The sequence below is a fragment of the Pristis pectinata genome, chromosome 10 (assembly GCF_009764475.1).
Source record: "Pristis pectinata isolate sPriPec2 chromosome 10, sPriPec2.1.pri, whole genome shotgun sequence".
NCBI lineage: Eukaryota > Metazoa > Chordata > Chondrichthyes > Rhinopristiformes > Pristidae > Pristis > Pristis pectinata.
The window spans coordinates 88,441,094-88,455,659 of NC_067414.1; the positions used below are offsets into that span (position 1 = coordinate 88,441,094).

Consider the following 14,566-nt stretch of genomic DNA (forward strand, 5'->3'; position numbering starts at 1 on the left):
GCAGCAACAGTGGGGAGAGAAACAATTCAAGTCAAATTTGTCAAAGTCAGGACAGCTGCTGCTGGTGGAATGAGAGGTGGGAACTGGGCATTATTCAGTATTCAGCCAAGTCAGATAAAACCATCCACTTCAGTGACATGGAATCCGCTGGCTGAATAAGTGGTGAAAGCACATTCAATTATAAATTTTAAGAGGGAACTGCATAAATACTCAAAAGGAAAAATTTCCCAGGGCTATTGGGAAAGAAGAGGGACATGAAAGAACTCTTTCAAAGAGTTGACATGAGTATCGTGGCAAAGTCCAATCACAGTCCTAAAATTAGACGCGATATGTTACCTCTCATATACCATACCTGTTGTTCGTTTTCAGATAGAGTAAAGCTAATGCCAGGGTGGCCCCAGGACATGTGACATCCACATTCACAGTGTCCCCTTCCTGTCAAAGAACAGAATTACAATCAGACTCTAAAGAAACAACAATGAAATCAAATTCCATTTCCAGTACAACAGGCCACATTTCTAACAGTACACATTAGAAGTGGAGGAGCAGACAAATACTCAAACTTTTAAAAGATTATAAGGTTGAAAATTTAAAAAAACATCTAGATTTTGTTTCGAGGAGCATGCTAAACATGATACAATTACAGCTACAATTAGAATATTGGCCTTGGCTTTAAGCTCTTTACATCAGCAACATTACTGATGGAGTGGATGCAGAAGAGATTCACAAAGATAACTCAAAATGAGACTTCATGGCAAATTAAATAAAAATAGAGGGACAGGGACTCTGTCTATTCTGTCAAAAAAGGTTCAGTGGAGACCTGCCAGAGGTAGGCTTTTGAGAAGGTAAACCAGGAAAATTTCTGGATATTTGGGGATGTATGGTAATAACTAAAAGATCAAAGGGGGGGGGGGGAGAGGAGGGTGGTTACAAAAAAATGTTTTTTAAATTTAGCTTTACAAGCATTTCTTGTAATGCAGAATGTCCTCCAGAAAGCGTGGCAGACACACACTTTAAGGAAGTAGATGGTAACAAAAGGACAAGAGAATAAATCAGACAAGGTAAATGGACAGCACTTTTCAGAGAGCCAGCATATGCCTGATGTGCTGAATGGCCTCCAGCTGAACTTTATGGCTTTATGCTGTGTATTATTTATTTATTTCATGTACAAACCCTGGACTGTAAGCTTCGGGGTGGCACAGTGGCACAGCTAGTACAGCCGCTACCTCACAGATCTGGGTTCAATCCTGGCCGTGGCTGCTGCCTGTGTGGGGTTCGTATGCTCTCCCTGTGTCTGCGTGGGTTTCTTCCCACATCCCAAAGACATACTGGTTAGTAGGTCTCTTGGCCACTGTAAAATTGCCTCTTGTGTGTTGGTGAGTGGCAGAATCTGGGGGAAGTTGATGAGAATGTGGGGAGAACACAATCGGATTCATGTCAGATTAGTTCAAATGGATGATTCACAGTTGGCATGGACTTAGTGGGCCAAAGGGCCTGTTTCCCTGCTGTATGTCTCTATGACTTTAAATCTGCCACTTGGGCTTTGTAACATTTGTCAATAGCATCCACAAAGATTTATAAGCAAAACAGAAATACGGACCTTGATCTGATAACTGGGTGATTTGTGCTTTTCTCTGAGGATTCCAGCCTGGGCACGTCTGTGGCCTCCTACCATGTACTGGTACAGCTGGTCTGGGACATTCAGGTCGGACATACCAATAAGGTTACTCCCATGCTGCAAGACAACAGTATTATTGCCACAAGGAGATGCAACTACCAATTCAGAACTTAAAGTGGAAAAACAGAATTGCTTTCTGCCCAGCTAAAGACCATGCATAATCTGTACCATTAAGAGTTCTGCTCCAACCGAGAAGATAGATTGATCCCTGGAGATAAGCAAGCAAAACCACAAAACATACATCTCTACTATGTGATACTGCTTGTCTACCCTTCTCAGAATCAGTGGTGTTTATGCAAAATGACAGCACTTTACTTTCGTTGTTGGTACATGAAGATCTGATCATGTTGTTATTGTGTACTTCTATCCCAATATTCAGTCACAGCCTCAACTAGATAGTTATTCAGATCTTTTTGCAAGGGGTCACCAACAGAGGATCAACTACATTAGGGGTCCCTTTCAGATCTTCACTTGCCCATTGGGAGAGAAAAATACTCAGTAGCCTTTCTAGGAGCAGGTTGATTTTGAAGCTCTACTTCTGAGCTCTGCAGCTTTAGTTCATTTCAAATGACTTGCTCACAGCTACATCACCTGCATCTCTCAACAACTGAGAAGATTGTGGCCCTTCCTATACTTCCTCTGCAATGAAGACGTTCAGCTTTGCAAGCCTTAACTCAAGTGCTACCAATGTCTTCCTTCATCACTGAACTCTTTCCAAAGGATGACTTTGAAGGCAGAATGCCAAAATGTAAACCTATCAAAAGGTTAACATCATTATTCATTGACACGTTATCAAAAGCCCCCAATAGATTCAAGCCAGTATTCACAGCTTCATACTGAAGAGCCCTACCTGATGAAAATGGCACAGAAATCCTTCTTGCTTTCCACCTTTGTTAATTTTTATACATTTGTCATACAGATAATTTCTCCTTCAACTATTTCTTTATATTTATCTATAATAAGATCTACTTAGAAGTCTAATTTGCTCAGAGACCCTCGAGTATTAGTAAGTCATTAAGCCTCCAAGATTGGACGAAATATCATCAATTACCTTCTCCTAATGGTGAACAACAGAAAAACTATTGTGAGAAATCTTTTAAATAACAGCATCTGCTATAGAATACAACCACCAACTTGAATTACATAGAAATTTTAAGATAATAAAATGTCCCAAATTGTTTCAAAGGAACATAAAATAATATTTGACACCAAATTAAAACCTGAGATACAGTGCTGGAAATTTAAATACAAAATAGAAAATGCTGGAAATATTTAGCAAATGTGTCAGCAACTTCAAGTAAACTTCAGGTATGTAAATCCTTTCAATCCAACAGAGGATCTGACCTTGAAATGCTAACCTTCCTGCTCCTACCTGACTTCTATAGACTTGGGTACAGGGATCAGCATTACGAAGTCTGTAAATGATATGAAACTTCAAAGGTGGGAGATAGTGAGGAGGATAGTTGTAGACTTCAGGGCAGTATGTTGAAATGGCCACAATTTTGAGAAGGGTAGATGAGCAGAAAGCCCTTTGTGTCTACAGTATACAGAAGGGCCTGGATAGAGTGTACGTGGAGAGGATATTTCCATTACTAGGAGAGTTGAAGATCTGAGGGCGCAGCCTCAGAATAAAGGGATGTCCCTTTAAAACTGAGATGAGGAGGAATTTCTTCAGCCAGAGGGTGGTGAATCTGTGGAATTCATTGCTACAGAGGGCAAGTCATTGGGTGTATTTAAGGCAGAGATTGATAGGTTCTTGATTGGTAAAGGGGTTAAAGTTCACAGGGAGAAGGCAGGAGAATGCGGTTGAAAAAAAATATCAGCCATGACTGAATGGCAGAGAAGACTCAATGGGCTGAATTGCCTAATTCTGCTCCTGTATCTTATGGTCTCATGGTATACAGGAAAACCTTTCTGAAGGACTCATGGCTAAATTATTGAATGAGTACTTTGCAACTCCTTCACAAAGCAAATAAATGTGAAGATTGCACTAAAACAGAAAGAACCTCTATACAAGGTAATAATAGAGAAGATGGACTAAAGAGACTAGCATGGGATAATGAACAGAGGTAGATGGCAGAAGCTGGGGTTAATCACCATAGGGCAGAAAAAGCTAAGAGATGTTAAAAAATCATTAAGGGCTTAAATGCAACGAATAAAGAAACTGTCTCCAGCCTCTGAAGGACAAAGATTTAAGATGATTGACCAACGAGACTGAAGCAACATGCAGAGAACCTTTCTATGTAATGGGAGATTAAGATTTTGAATACACTCCCTGCTAGGGTAGAAGAAACAGTATTCTCCCAAATGGAATTGGATAATTATTTGAAGGAGAAAAGAAAATTGTAAGGATTAAAAAAAACTTACATGGAGAAAAGTAGGAAGCATTCACATCATTTACGAGTCAGGAGTGTAGCGGAATAGTCTCCACTTGCTTGGCTGAATACCAGCTTCCACAAAACCCAGGACAAAAGAGTCTGCTTGAATAGGACCCCGTCCACCATTCAGAATATTCACCCTTCCCACCACCAATGCACTGTAGCTGGTGTACGTTCTGTTGGGGAAAAGACACTTGGGAGCTCCACCTCCTTAAGGTTCTCCTCCGGGTTGCACAGCATCTTGAACTGGAAATAGATCGCCGTTCCTTCATAGTTACTGGGTCTAAATCCTGGAACTCCCTCCCCAATGACACCTTCTCAAGAACAATTAGACACTGGCAATAACAGCCTTAGCCCACAGAATAATAAGTGGGATAAATTGCATTCCTCTTTGAAAGAGCCAGCACAGACTCAATGGGATGAATGTCCTCCCTTGGTGCTATACTATTTTTTGATTCCATAAGTAGAAAAGCAAAAGGGATCATGGTAGAACTTTATAAATTCCCAATAAGCCTCAACAGGAGTGCTATGGTCAATTCTCAGCAGCACAACTCAGAATGATTTGAAGGATACAGTAGAAATTTATCAGGATTAGGGATATGAAGAGTGGTTGGAAAAGTTCAAATGATGCTCCAAGGCTCGGACAAAGTAAATTGGTGGTCTTGAAGGGGTTTTCAAGATCTTAGATTTAGATAGAGCAGACAGAGAACTATTGCCCTCCAGCAAGTATATCAATAAACAGTGGTCCGAGATTTAAAATAATTGGCAAAAGAATTAGAGGTAACTCATGAGAAATATTCTTTCCACTAACAATATTATCAGGATCTAAAATGCTCTACTCGAAAAGGCATTGAGTGGTGATTCCATAAATAATTTTGAAAAGGAATTGGACATACGAGTGTGAATCAGGGGAGGCCAAGACAGGACTCATTCTGATTTTCCCCCCAAGCCATTTAGTCTAGTAACTCTGCACTTTGAAGACAAACATATAACTTACCCCAAGACAGACCATTCCGAGAGCAAGGCCAGCAGCCAGTGAGTATGATTCCCTGTCGGTACAATTCTCCATCTCAGGGCCTGGAGGGCGACCTAAGTCATGGAAATAGGACCACAAGAAATATCCTCTTCATAAACTGATAAAGTCTGCCACTAAAACAGGTACAAAGACCGAAGCTGGGTTTTGTTTTCAAATTTGATTTAAGGAAGTTCTGATGGAAAGTTTACTGAGCTGAAGTGTTGACCCTATCTCACTTTCCCAGCCGAGGCAACCAAACAATTCTTTTTCCCCCACAGATGCTACTGGACCCATTGAGTTCCTCCAGCAGATTGTTGCTCCAGATTCCAGCATCTGTGGTCTCTTGTGTCTCTACCTAACCCGATGAGTGCTTCCAACATTTTCTGCTTTACTTTCAGGAACTGCAGTTTTTTCTTAAGAAGTTTCTACAAGCTCTTTATTTTCAACTGTTATTCTATTATCCCTGCTGAACACTTGCATGGTAAGTAAGGTGAACACTTGTGCCTCTACCACTTTATCTAAAGCACCATTTCTTTGTAAAATTGCCAGAATTGGTTCTGCCGCCTCAAAGGTAACTAGCTCATTCCTAATCCTTATTTGTTTATTTTGTACCCACCAAAAAGGTTTCTGAATGTCAGTCAAGCTCGGTGTATCTCTTTCAATACTGTGACAGAACACTCTCCATTCTAAAGACTGATTCTGTAACCACTCTTTCACTTTTACTGTGATGATCATAAAATAAATTGTTGTCTCAAGGGAACCAATGTATCTCTATTTATCTTATCACAACTGTTCAAAATTGCAAAGATGCTCTTAGGAATGTAAATTTTACCGTACCATACAAATCATTTAATCCTCCGTTACTCTCAATGAAATTTGCTGCTTGTTAGAGGTTAAAAGGAATCAGCAAGCATGACCAAAATGGAGATAACCAAAAAAACATGCTTTGGCGCAGAAGATGCACAGTTACCATTAAATGAGCTCAGCTATCTAAATCTGGCCCATCTTCATCAAATAATGATCTCACTTTTGAACTTGACTCAGAGTCTGTTAAGATCATCTCTTCAGGCTTCACACTATAACAATGTGTACTTATATGGCAATTTTAACACCAAGCCACATCGACTATCAGGACAGAGGACCAAATGCTTGATCTTAAAAGGTTCAAGTGGGATGGGGAGGCAGGGATGAAGACATTCAATTGATAAGGCCATTGGCAATGAAAAGCACAGACATCATTTGTGGGGTAATTAAATTGGGGATGCTTAAGATATCAGAGTTGGAGAAACACAAATAAATTGGGGAGATTCAAGGTTAGAGATGAGAGCGACAGGAAGAGGTGAGGTCATGGACCGATTTGAAAGCAAGAATGAGAATTTTAAAACCAGGAAGCTGCTTAATTGGGAGCCTGTCGAGGGAGGTTGCAGGTGAACAAGCTCCGGAGCAAATTAAAATATGGGTGGCAGAAATTTGGTTGATCTCATGTTTACAGAAGCTAAAAGGCTGAGGAGATCTGTGTTGAAATAGTTAATACAGTAAAAACAAAGCAAACAGTTTCCCTCAGGTTCTCCGGTTTCCTCACACATCCCAAAGACAAGCTGGTTGGTCAGTTAATTAGCCACTGTAAATGGGTGGTAGGAGAATCAAAGGGGAGTGAATAGACATAAGAGAGAACGAACGCATACAGGGAAGTGGGACTGACGGGAGTGTATGATAGTTAGCATAGTCCTGATGGGCTGAATGACCTTCTGTGCTATAAACTAATATGAGAAAATACTGCAACTTATTTTCACAGAAAAGAATATATCAATGTACCCATGAGGAAATCAGAACCACCCAAGGTTATCTCATATTACAAAGATTACAGCTTTAGAAAGTTGTTGACTATCCACAAGCTAATTGGCAGGTTAATCCAATGCCAAGATTTCAGCTACACAATTAAAAATGGAAGTGATGCAAGATATTATTTCATGCAAAATGGATTTCTTAATTATTTCTCAATGGTAATCTGTAACAATCCTATTTGGTCACCCCTCAACTTTCCCTATTATCCATCAGTGAAAAATGTTCCAGCTTTGCGGCTCTCTTCATAAGTTATTGCTTACATGCCAATTAATCTGATGCTACCTTCCCATCCCTTTAATATCAAAGACCCCACCCACCCGGGTCATTCTCTCTTCTCTCCTCTCCCATCAGGCAGAAGATACAGGAGCCTGAGGGCACATACCACCAGACTCAAGGACAGCTTCTATCCCACTGTGATAAGACTATTGAATGGTTCCCCTATATGATCAGATGGGCTCTTGACCTCACAATCTACCTTGTTGTGACGTTGCACCTTATTGTCTACCTGCACTGCACTTCCTCTGTAGCTGTGACACTTTACTCTGTACTGTTATTGTTTTTAACTGTACTACCTCAATGCACTCTGTACTAACTCAATGTAACTGCACTGTGTAATGTATTGACCTGTACGATCGGTATGCAAGACAAGTTTTTCACTGTACCTCAGTACAAGTGACAATAATAAACCAATACCAATACTCTCTCTACAATCGAATGGCCAAAACCATGAAGTGTATGCTGTTGGGCATGCCTTTAAAGGAACTGTAGACTAATTGTCTGACATTCCAATGATATGTATTAAAGTTTTTTAGTTCCTTTCCATGCACAACACCGCTTATTATTATGTGCCTGGATGAGAATAACTGACACCATTGGTGGTTGGGAAAAAAGAAGCCAAGGTTTTGGGTTAAAGCCACAATACAAGAGGCCAGAACATCTGTTGACACATGATGGGTCATCATTGGACATCCCAGCAGCCAGCATTTCATGTAAACTACATTTTCTGGAGTGAACCTGGCTTCAGACTTCCATTAGGAGGCTGGCTCCTAGCTCATCGACGTGGCTCAAGGCCTCCCTGAGAGCAAGTGTCTGGCTGCAAGGACACCCAGTGAAGACCCTTTCCCAGATTCAAAGGAAAACAAAGCCATCACGAACTATCAAAACACTAGCACATTACTGAGAAAAAACTAAAAATTGCAAATGATTTACTTAAAAAAATTAAAACACAAAAACAAATAAATACATTCACATGAACTAAATTAAATCAGTATGATCTTGTGGACAGATAGTTTCTTCCCACTGATTTGAATGGGACTGCTGTGTTTGCAGCAGGTCTAACCTTGCACATGCTCAGTGGATGTGAGAGGAAACGTGTGCTGCCCTTTTCCGAGGTCAGAGTGGACAGCTCCATTTCAGTCTGCACTCAAGAGTCCCGAGTATCTGCCAAGTGTCTAAAAACTGGCAATTCCAAGTAGGTCACTGGGCGTTTCAGTAGACAATCTGTCCCCAAAATTTCTTTCGCTCTGCTCGTTTTTGATGAATAGATGGTGCCCGCTAACCTTTCAGTTTAAAGGACGCCTTGTCATAAAATGAAGTATTCTCACTACTTCCCCCAAAGTGACGTCTTGGATTATAAACACAAACTCCTGCCTAGGGAAGCTTGGGCTCTATGGACAAGAGCCATATCAACACAACTGCTGCTATTCTTTGTTTACCGATTATTTTTAGTTCAAAGTTGAAGCAATCTCACCTATTTCAGTCAGAAGTACTTCAGCAATGTGCCTGTGGGCAGTGCCTTGATATACAAGCCCAACGCCCATTACAGCAGCAACCTGCAAGTTGTGGGGGACATCCAGCTCGGTTGAGGTTGGAGGTAACAGAGCAGGGATGTGAATGCTCAGAAGCCGTGTGACTGAGATATCCATTGTGCCAAGTTTTGCAGCCGAAATTCCCAGCAGCAATCCAATGCTGGTCATCTCATGGCCCTGCCAGAAAACACAATGGAAAACATGTTATTTTAAGATTAGAAAGAGCACTGCAAAGGGTTATTAACAATCTTAAATAGTGATCTATTATCACATGGTTTGCATAATATTAGACTACACAGTTCCTTGTATGTTAAGCCACATTGCAAGACCACACCTGGAGTATAGTGCACAGTTTGTGGGTACCACACCTTAGGAACAATATAATAGCTTTGGAGGGAGCGCAGTGCAGTGTAGATTTGCCAGAGTTTTTTAATTAGTTATTCACAGGCATCGCTAGCAGGGCAGATATCTTTGCCCATACCTCACACTACCTCACACAGTGGGTGGTGGAAGTTTGGCACTTTCTTCCACAAATATCAAGCAGTTCCAGATCAACTGGTAATTTAAAATCTGAGATTAATGATTTTCTAACAACCAATTCCAACCAAGAGATAATGAAGGGATGGCAGACTTTGAAGGTGATAATTTGGCACAACAATCCCACAATACGGGTTCTCCCAGGGTTACCAATGCCATACTTATGTACAGTCCATACATCTGAACGAGTATTTGGGAGACCAGCAGGATGGATTTGCCGGCTGCTGCGGCCCTGCAGGCATCTTCTGCTGTAGGAACTCCAGGGCTATATCTGAATGGTTGAGTTAAACACCCTGGTTTCACTAAATGTTGCTCCCTTGGTTGGCTGATGTTTATAAATATATTGCCGGGTAGCAGCATTTCTGACTTGCAAACGGTTCCGGTTACGAATAGTTCTCAGGAACAGAACCCTGTGGTAACCTGGGGAGGACTTGTACCTGCTCTTAGTTTTACTATTTGTTCCAATGATGCGGATGAGGCTAGCCATGCCTCAGTTAGCAGCCGTCCTGAAGAACACCACGGCACCAGTGAGCCTCCTGTTGTAACTATGCTGAAGCCTGTAAACTAATGGTCTTCCTCACTGAATGCCGCTGAGTCAGCAACTGACACTGACCTACTGAGAGAATGGCAGTAGTTGTCCAAGTGGAATTTAAGACAGAGGCCCTCAGTTTTAAATAATAACCCCTCAAATTGAAAACCAGGTCACTAAACCACGGACCAAGCCCCATCAAGATGCCCTCAGGGCACCTAGAGACAGCAAACTGCCAGCATCAGGCGATTGGCTGAGGGTTCTCCTGAGGTTTGCTGGGAGAGGTTCAGGAGGTCTGGACTAGACTGCAGGCTTCAGGCAGTGTTGCTGCTGGGACTGGGACTGGGACTGCTTATGTGAGTAATTGACAATCGAGGTGGCTTTGAAGAGCAGCAACAGTCGGGGAGAGGGCAAATGAATGGGCGAAGAGGGACCAAGGTGAGCAAAGGGGAGGGAGGAGAGAGGGAAAGGGGGAGACTGGAGGAGGCAGTTAGGGGAAGAGTACAAAAGGTGCGCAGAGGTAGGGAGGAGGAACTGAAAGGCGGGATCAGGGTGGGGCTATGTGAGTGAGGGTCTACAAGAAACAGGGTGTGGGCAAGATCATGTGTCGTAAAAAGACAAACAGCTGGAGGAACTCAGCAGGTCAGGCGGGATTCGGGAAAGCAGAGGGGTGGTTGATGGTTCGCATCGAGAACCTGCATCAGTCCCCGAAACGTCAACTATCCCTCTGCCTCCACAGATGCTGCCTGACCCTGTGAGTTCCTCCTGCAGTTTGTTTTTTGCTCCAGATTCCAGCATCTGCAGTCTCCTGTGTCTCCAAGACCAGGTATCTTGGATTTAGCAACAGTTTCTTCCTCTCTGCCATCAGATTTCTGAACAGTCCATGAACCCATGATCACTACTTCATTATCCTTTATTTTGCACTATTTACTTATTTTGTAATTTATAGTAATTGTATGTCTCTGCACTGTACTGCTGCTGCAAAACAGCAGATTTCAGGACATACAAGTCAATGATAATAAACCCGGTTCTGTGGGGGGGGGGGGGGGGGGTGGTGGGGGTGGTGTTGTGTGTGTGTGTGTGGCTGTGTGTGGCTGTGTGTGTGTGTGTGTGTGTGTGTGTGTGTGTGTCTGTGTGGTAAGTAGGGTGCAGAATGTGTCTGCTCCTCTTTAGAATGTCTGCATGTTGGTGCATGTGTATCTGTGCGCATGTGTGTGAGTATTTTGCAGCACAGTCTAGTCTGTAATCGTCTTGGACCTCCTTGCCATTGGACCAGGACGTCGCTTTGTAAGTCAATGCTGTCGCTGGTGTAGCTTGGCCACCCCACATCAAAAGAAATCACACAGGCATCTTCCATTCCTTTAAGTGCCGTTGTGGGTTGGTGATGCCGTTCCCACATACTTCTCCATGGGATTGGGAGGTGTGGTAAGTATAACCGGCATCAGCAAAATAAAAGTATATAATTTAATTGCGTGCCAAGTTATTATTAACTTAAATTGGTTTATTATTGTCACATGCAATAAAGCACTTGTCAATTTCCCCTGTATTTTCAGATGTAATTGAAATCACTTGAGATGGTGCAACATAATAGCTAAATAGACTCTGCCTACAGTCTTCCATGTCAGTCATTCTTAAACTTGATTCTTCTGTGCCTGTTTCAATTTCATAGTTACTGGCACAGCTCGGTGGGTTGCACCCTTGCCTCCGTGTCGGAAGGTTGTGGGTTCAAGTTCTGCTTCAGAAACTTCACGCAAAAATCTCAGATGACTCTCTAGGGCAGCGGTGAGAGAGCACTGCCCTGCCATAGTGCTGTCTTTCACACGATACATTAAACCAAGACTCCTTCTGTTCTCTTAGGTGGGCTTAAAATATCATCTGGAACTACCCTGAAAGTGATAGGGGAGTTATCCCTGGTATCTTTGTCAATATTTACTCCTCAATATAAAATACAAATTTATCTGGTCATTATAACATTACTGTTGAGGGAGCTTGCTGTGTACTATTTGGTTGCTGTCATAACAGTATTTCTTAGGTGGCAAAGATATCCTGGGATTCCGAAAGGCACCTCGTAAATACAAGTCTTTCTTATTTTCACACTTATATTAGTGTAGGTCTGTCTACATGAAAAGAATATTTCATCTGATCAAAAATTCCCAATGTGTCTCGAAGGAAAAATGATAACAAATGCTCAAAGCCTTTATTGCACAAATTGTGGTTAAAGTTACCTTTAGAAAGAAAACACAACTTACCAAATTTGAGATTGTTAACAAACAACTCTAGCTAATGTGGTGTTGTGCAGGATGCTGGAGGAAATGAATGATACTTGAGCACTGATGTCAAGGAAGATTTTAGTTGGAACTGCAAGAATTCTCAATAATGGAAAATTCTACAGTAAAAGTGAAACCATACACCATTCTTACATTTCCTTCTTCACTTTCAGAGCAGTGAGTGTAGACTCACAAAACCTCAAGGTTTGTGCAACCAGCAACTTTAACTCTTGCTGGTCTTCTTCAACACAAACCACACTGAAGGAACTGATTAATACTAGATGAAAGATTTGATGGTGTTCATTCAGCACATAAGCAAATGTAATTCTTGTTGGTTTGAAATAATCAAGGACATCACGGGCATTGCAAGGACTAGAGCAAAATCTGCAGCCAAACCTTACTTTATACACCAGTGAATATCTCTAATGCTAAAAGAAAACCAATGGGATAGATGGTGAAGTAACTTCCACCAATTGGGCAAAGGGGCATTCAGGCATGAAACTGGGGGAAAAACATATCCGCACATTTGGAACTCTCTTTTAAAACAAAAATTGACAATTGTTGCTAGTGGGGGAATCAATTATTAGTTTTAAATAATACTGTTGGACTTAGATAGCCAAAAGGCAAAGGTGGCTGATGCAGGATCAGAAAAGCAGTATAGCACAGGAGGACATTCAGCCCTTTAAGTCTATGCTAGCTCTGTGCAAGAGTGGTCCAACAAGTCATACTCCTCATCTTCTCCCCTAAGTGCTGTAGTTTTCTTTTCCCCATTTAACTACTTGTCTGGTTGCTTTTTGAATACCACAACTGAATCTGCCTCCATTACACACTCAGGCAGTGAATTCCAGATTCTAATCAACCGGGGCGTGAACAAAGCTTTTCTTCAAATCAATGTTGGTTACATGAAACAGTACAGCACAGGAACAGGTCCTTTGGCCCATGATGTCGTGCTGAAATAATTAAACTTGTAATTAAATGCCTAACTAAATGAATCCCTTCTGCCTACACAATGTCCATATCCCTCCATTCTCTGCACGTTCATGTGCCTACCTAAGAGCCTCTTAAACGCCTCTGTGATATTTGCCTCCACTACCACCCCTGGCATTCCAGGCACCCACGACCCTTTGAGTAAAAAACTTTCCCTGCACATTCCTTTGAAGTTACCCACTCTCACCTTAAATGTATGCCCTCTAGTATTAGACATTTTGACCCTGGGAAAAAGATACTTGCCATCTACTCTATCTATGCCTCTCACAATCTTATAAACTTCTATCAGGTCTCCCCTCAGCCTCCGTCGCTCCAGAGAAAACAACCCAAGTTTGTCCACCCTCTCACCATAGCACATGCTCTCTAATCGAGCCAGCATTCTGGTAAAGCTCTTCTGCACCCTCTCCAAAGCCTCGACTTCCTTCCTATAATGGGGCGACCAGAATTGAATGCAATACTCCAAGATGTGGCCTAACCAGAATTTAAAAAGCTGCAACATAACTTCCTGACTCTTGAACTCAATGCCTTGACTAATAAAGGCAAGCATGCCACATGCATTCTTTACCACTCTATCAACCTGTGCAGCCATTTTCAGAGAACTATGGACTTGGACCCCAAGATCCCTCTGTATATCAATGCTGTTCAGGATCTTGCCATGAACAGTGTACTGTCCCTTTACATTTGATTTCCCAAAGTGCAACACTCACACTTGGCTGGATTAAACTCCATCTGCCATTTCTCCGCCCAGATCTGCAACTGATCTATATCCTGCTGTATCCTTTGGCAATCTTCGACACTGTCCACAATGCCACTGATCTTTGTATTGTCTGCGAACTTACTAACCCACCCATCCACATTTTCATCCAAGTTCTTTTTCAGTCTATGTCCCCTGGTTCTTAACCCCCTCCACCAACAGGAATAACTTCTATGTCCAGACACTTTGTGTCTTCAAATATCCCGATCAGATCCCCCACTCAACATTCTCTGTTCCAAGGAGAACAACCCCAAGTGGTATATGGAGTTAGGTCACAGATCAGTGAAGATATTAAAAGGCAGAACAGACTTGAGGGGTTGAATGGCCTAAACCTGTTGCTACAATTGTTAGAATTGAACAACTTCATTACTCAAAGCAGTTTTTTTGACCATTTATTTTTTTTTAAACTACGCCACCGGTTGTGCCACCATACTTTTTTAAAGTGCAAATTATTTTCAGGCACTGCTCAGCTGGGTTTTAATTAAAAATGACATGGTAAATTAGACATAGTACAACAAAAAGCTGGCTCACCCACTACCAGCATGAAACTAAACCAAGACAGTATCTGCACAGAGCCTGTGGTAAAACTGAGAAGATTTTATAACTTATATTGCAAGTCATATCGAATAATATGTCACAGAATATGCTCTCACTTTTCTAATGGATCAGGAACAAATGATTGTTGGTATGATTTTGCTTAGTTTTAGTCACTTTCTAGGTTCGCAAAGCAATTGCGTGTTATGCCGGTATCAACAGAAATGATCTATA

General features: G+C 41.8%; 1 protein-coding gene across 2 annotated transcripts in view; it reads right to left on the bottom strand.

Moving 5' to 3' along the window:
- Positions 1-14,566, bottom strand: part of anapc1 (anaphase promoting complex subunit 1) — a 167,657-nt gene that overhangs the window by 64,743 nt on the left and 88,348 nt on the right. For both annotated transcript variants that reach the window (XM_052025123.1, XM_052025124.1), the window contains exons 29-32: positions 8,667-8,901; positions 5,054-5,145; positions 1,601-1,735; positions 353-435 (exon numbers count right to left, since the gene is read on the bottom strand). In XM_052025123.1, coding sequence (XP_051881083.1) covers positions 353-435; positions 1,601-1,735; positions 5,054-5,145; positions 8,667-8,901 — 545 coding nt within the window. The remainder of the gene's footprint in view (positions 1-352; positions 436-1,600; positions 1,736-5,053; positions 5,146-8,666; positions 8,902-14,566) is intronic.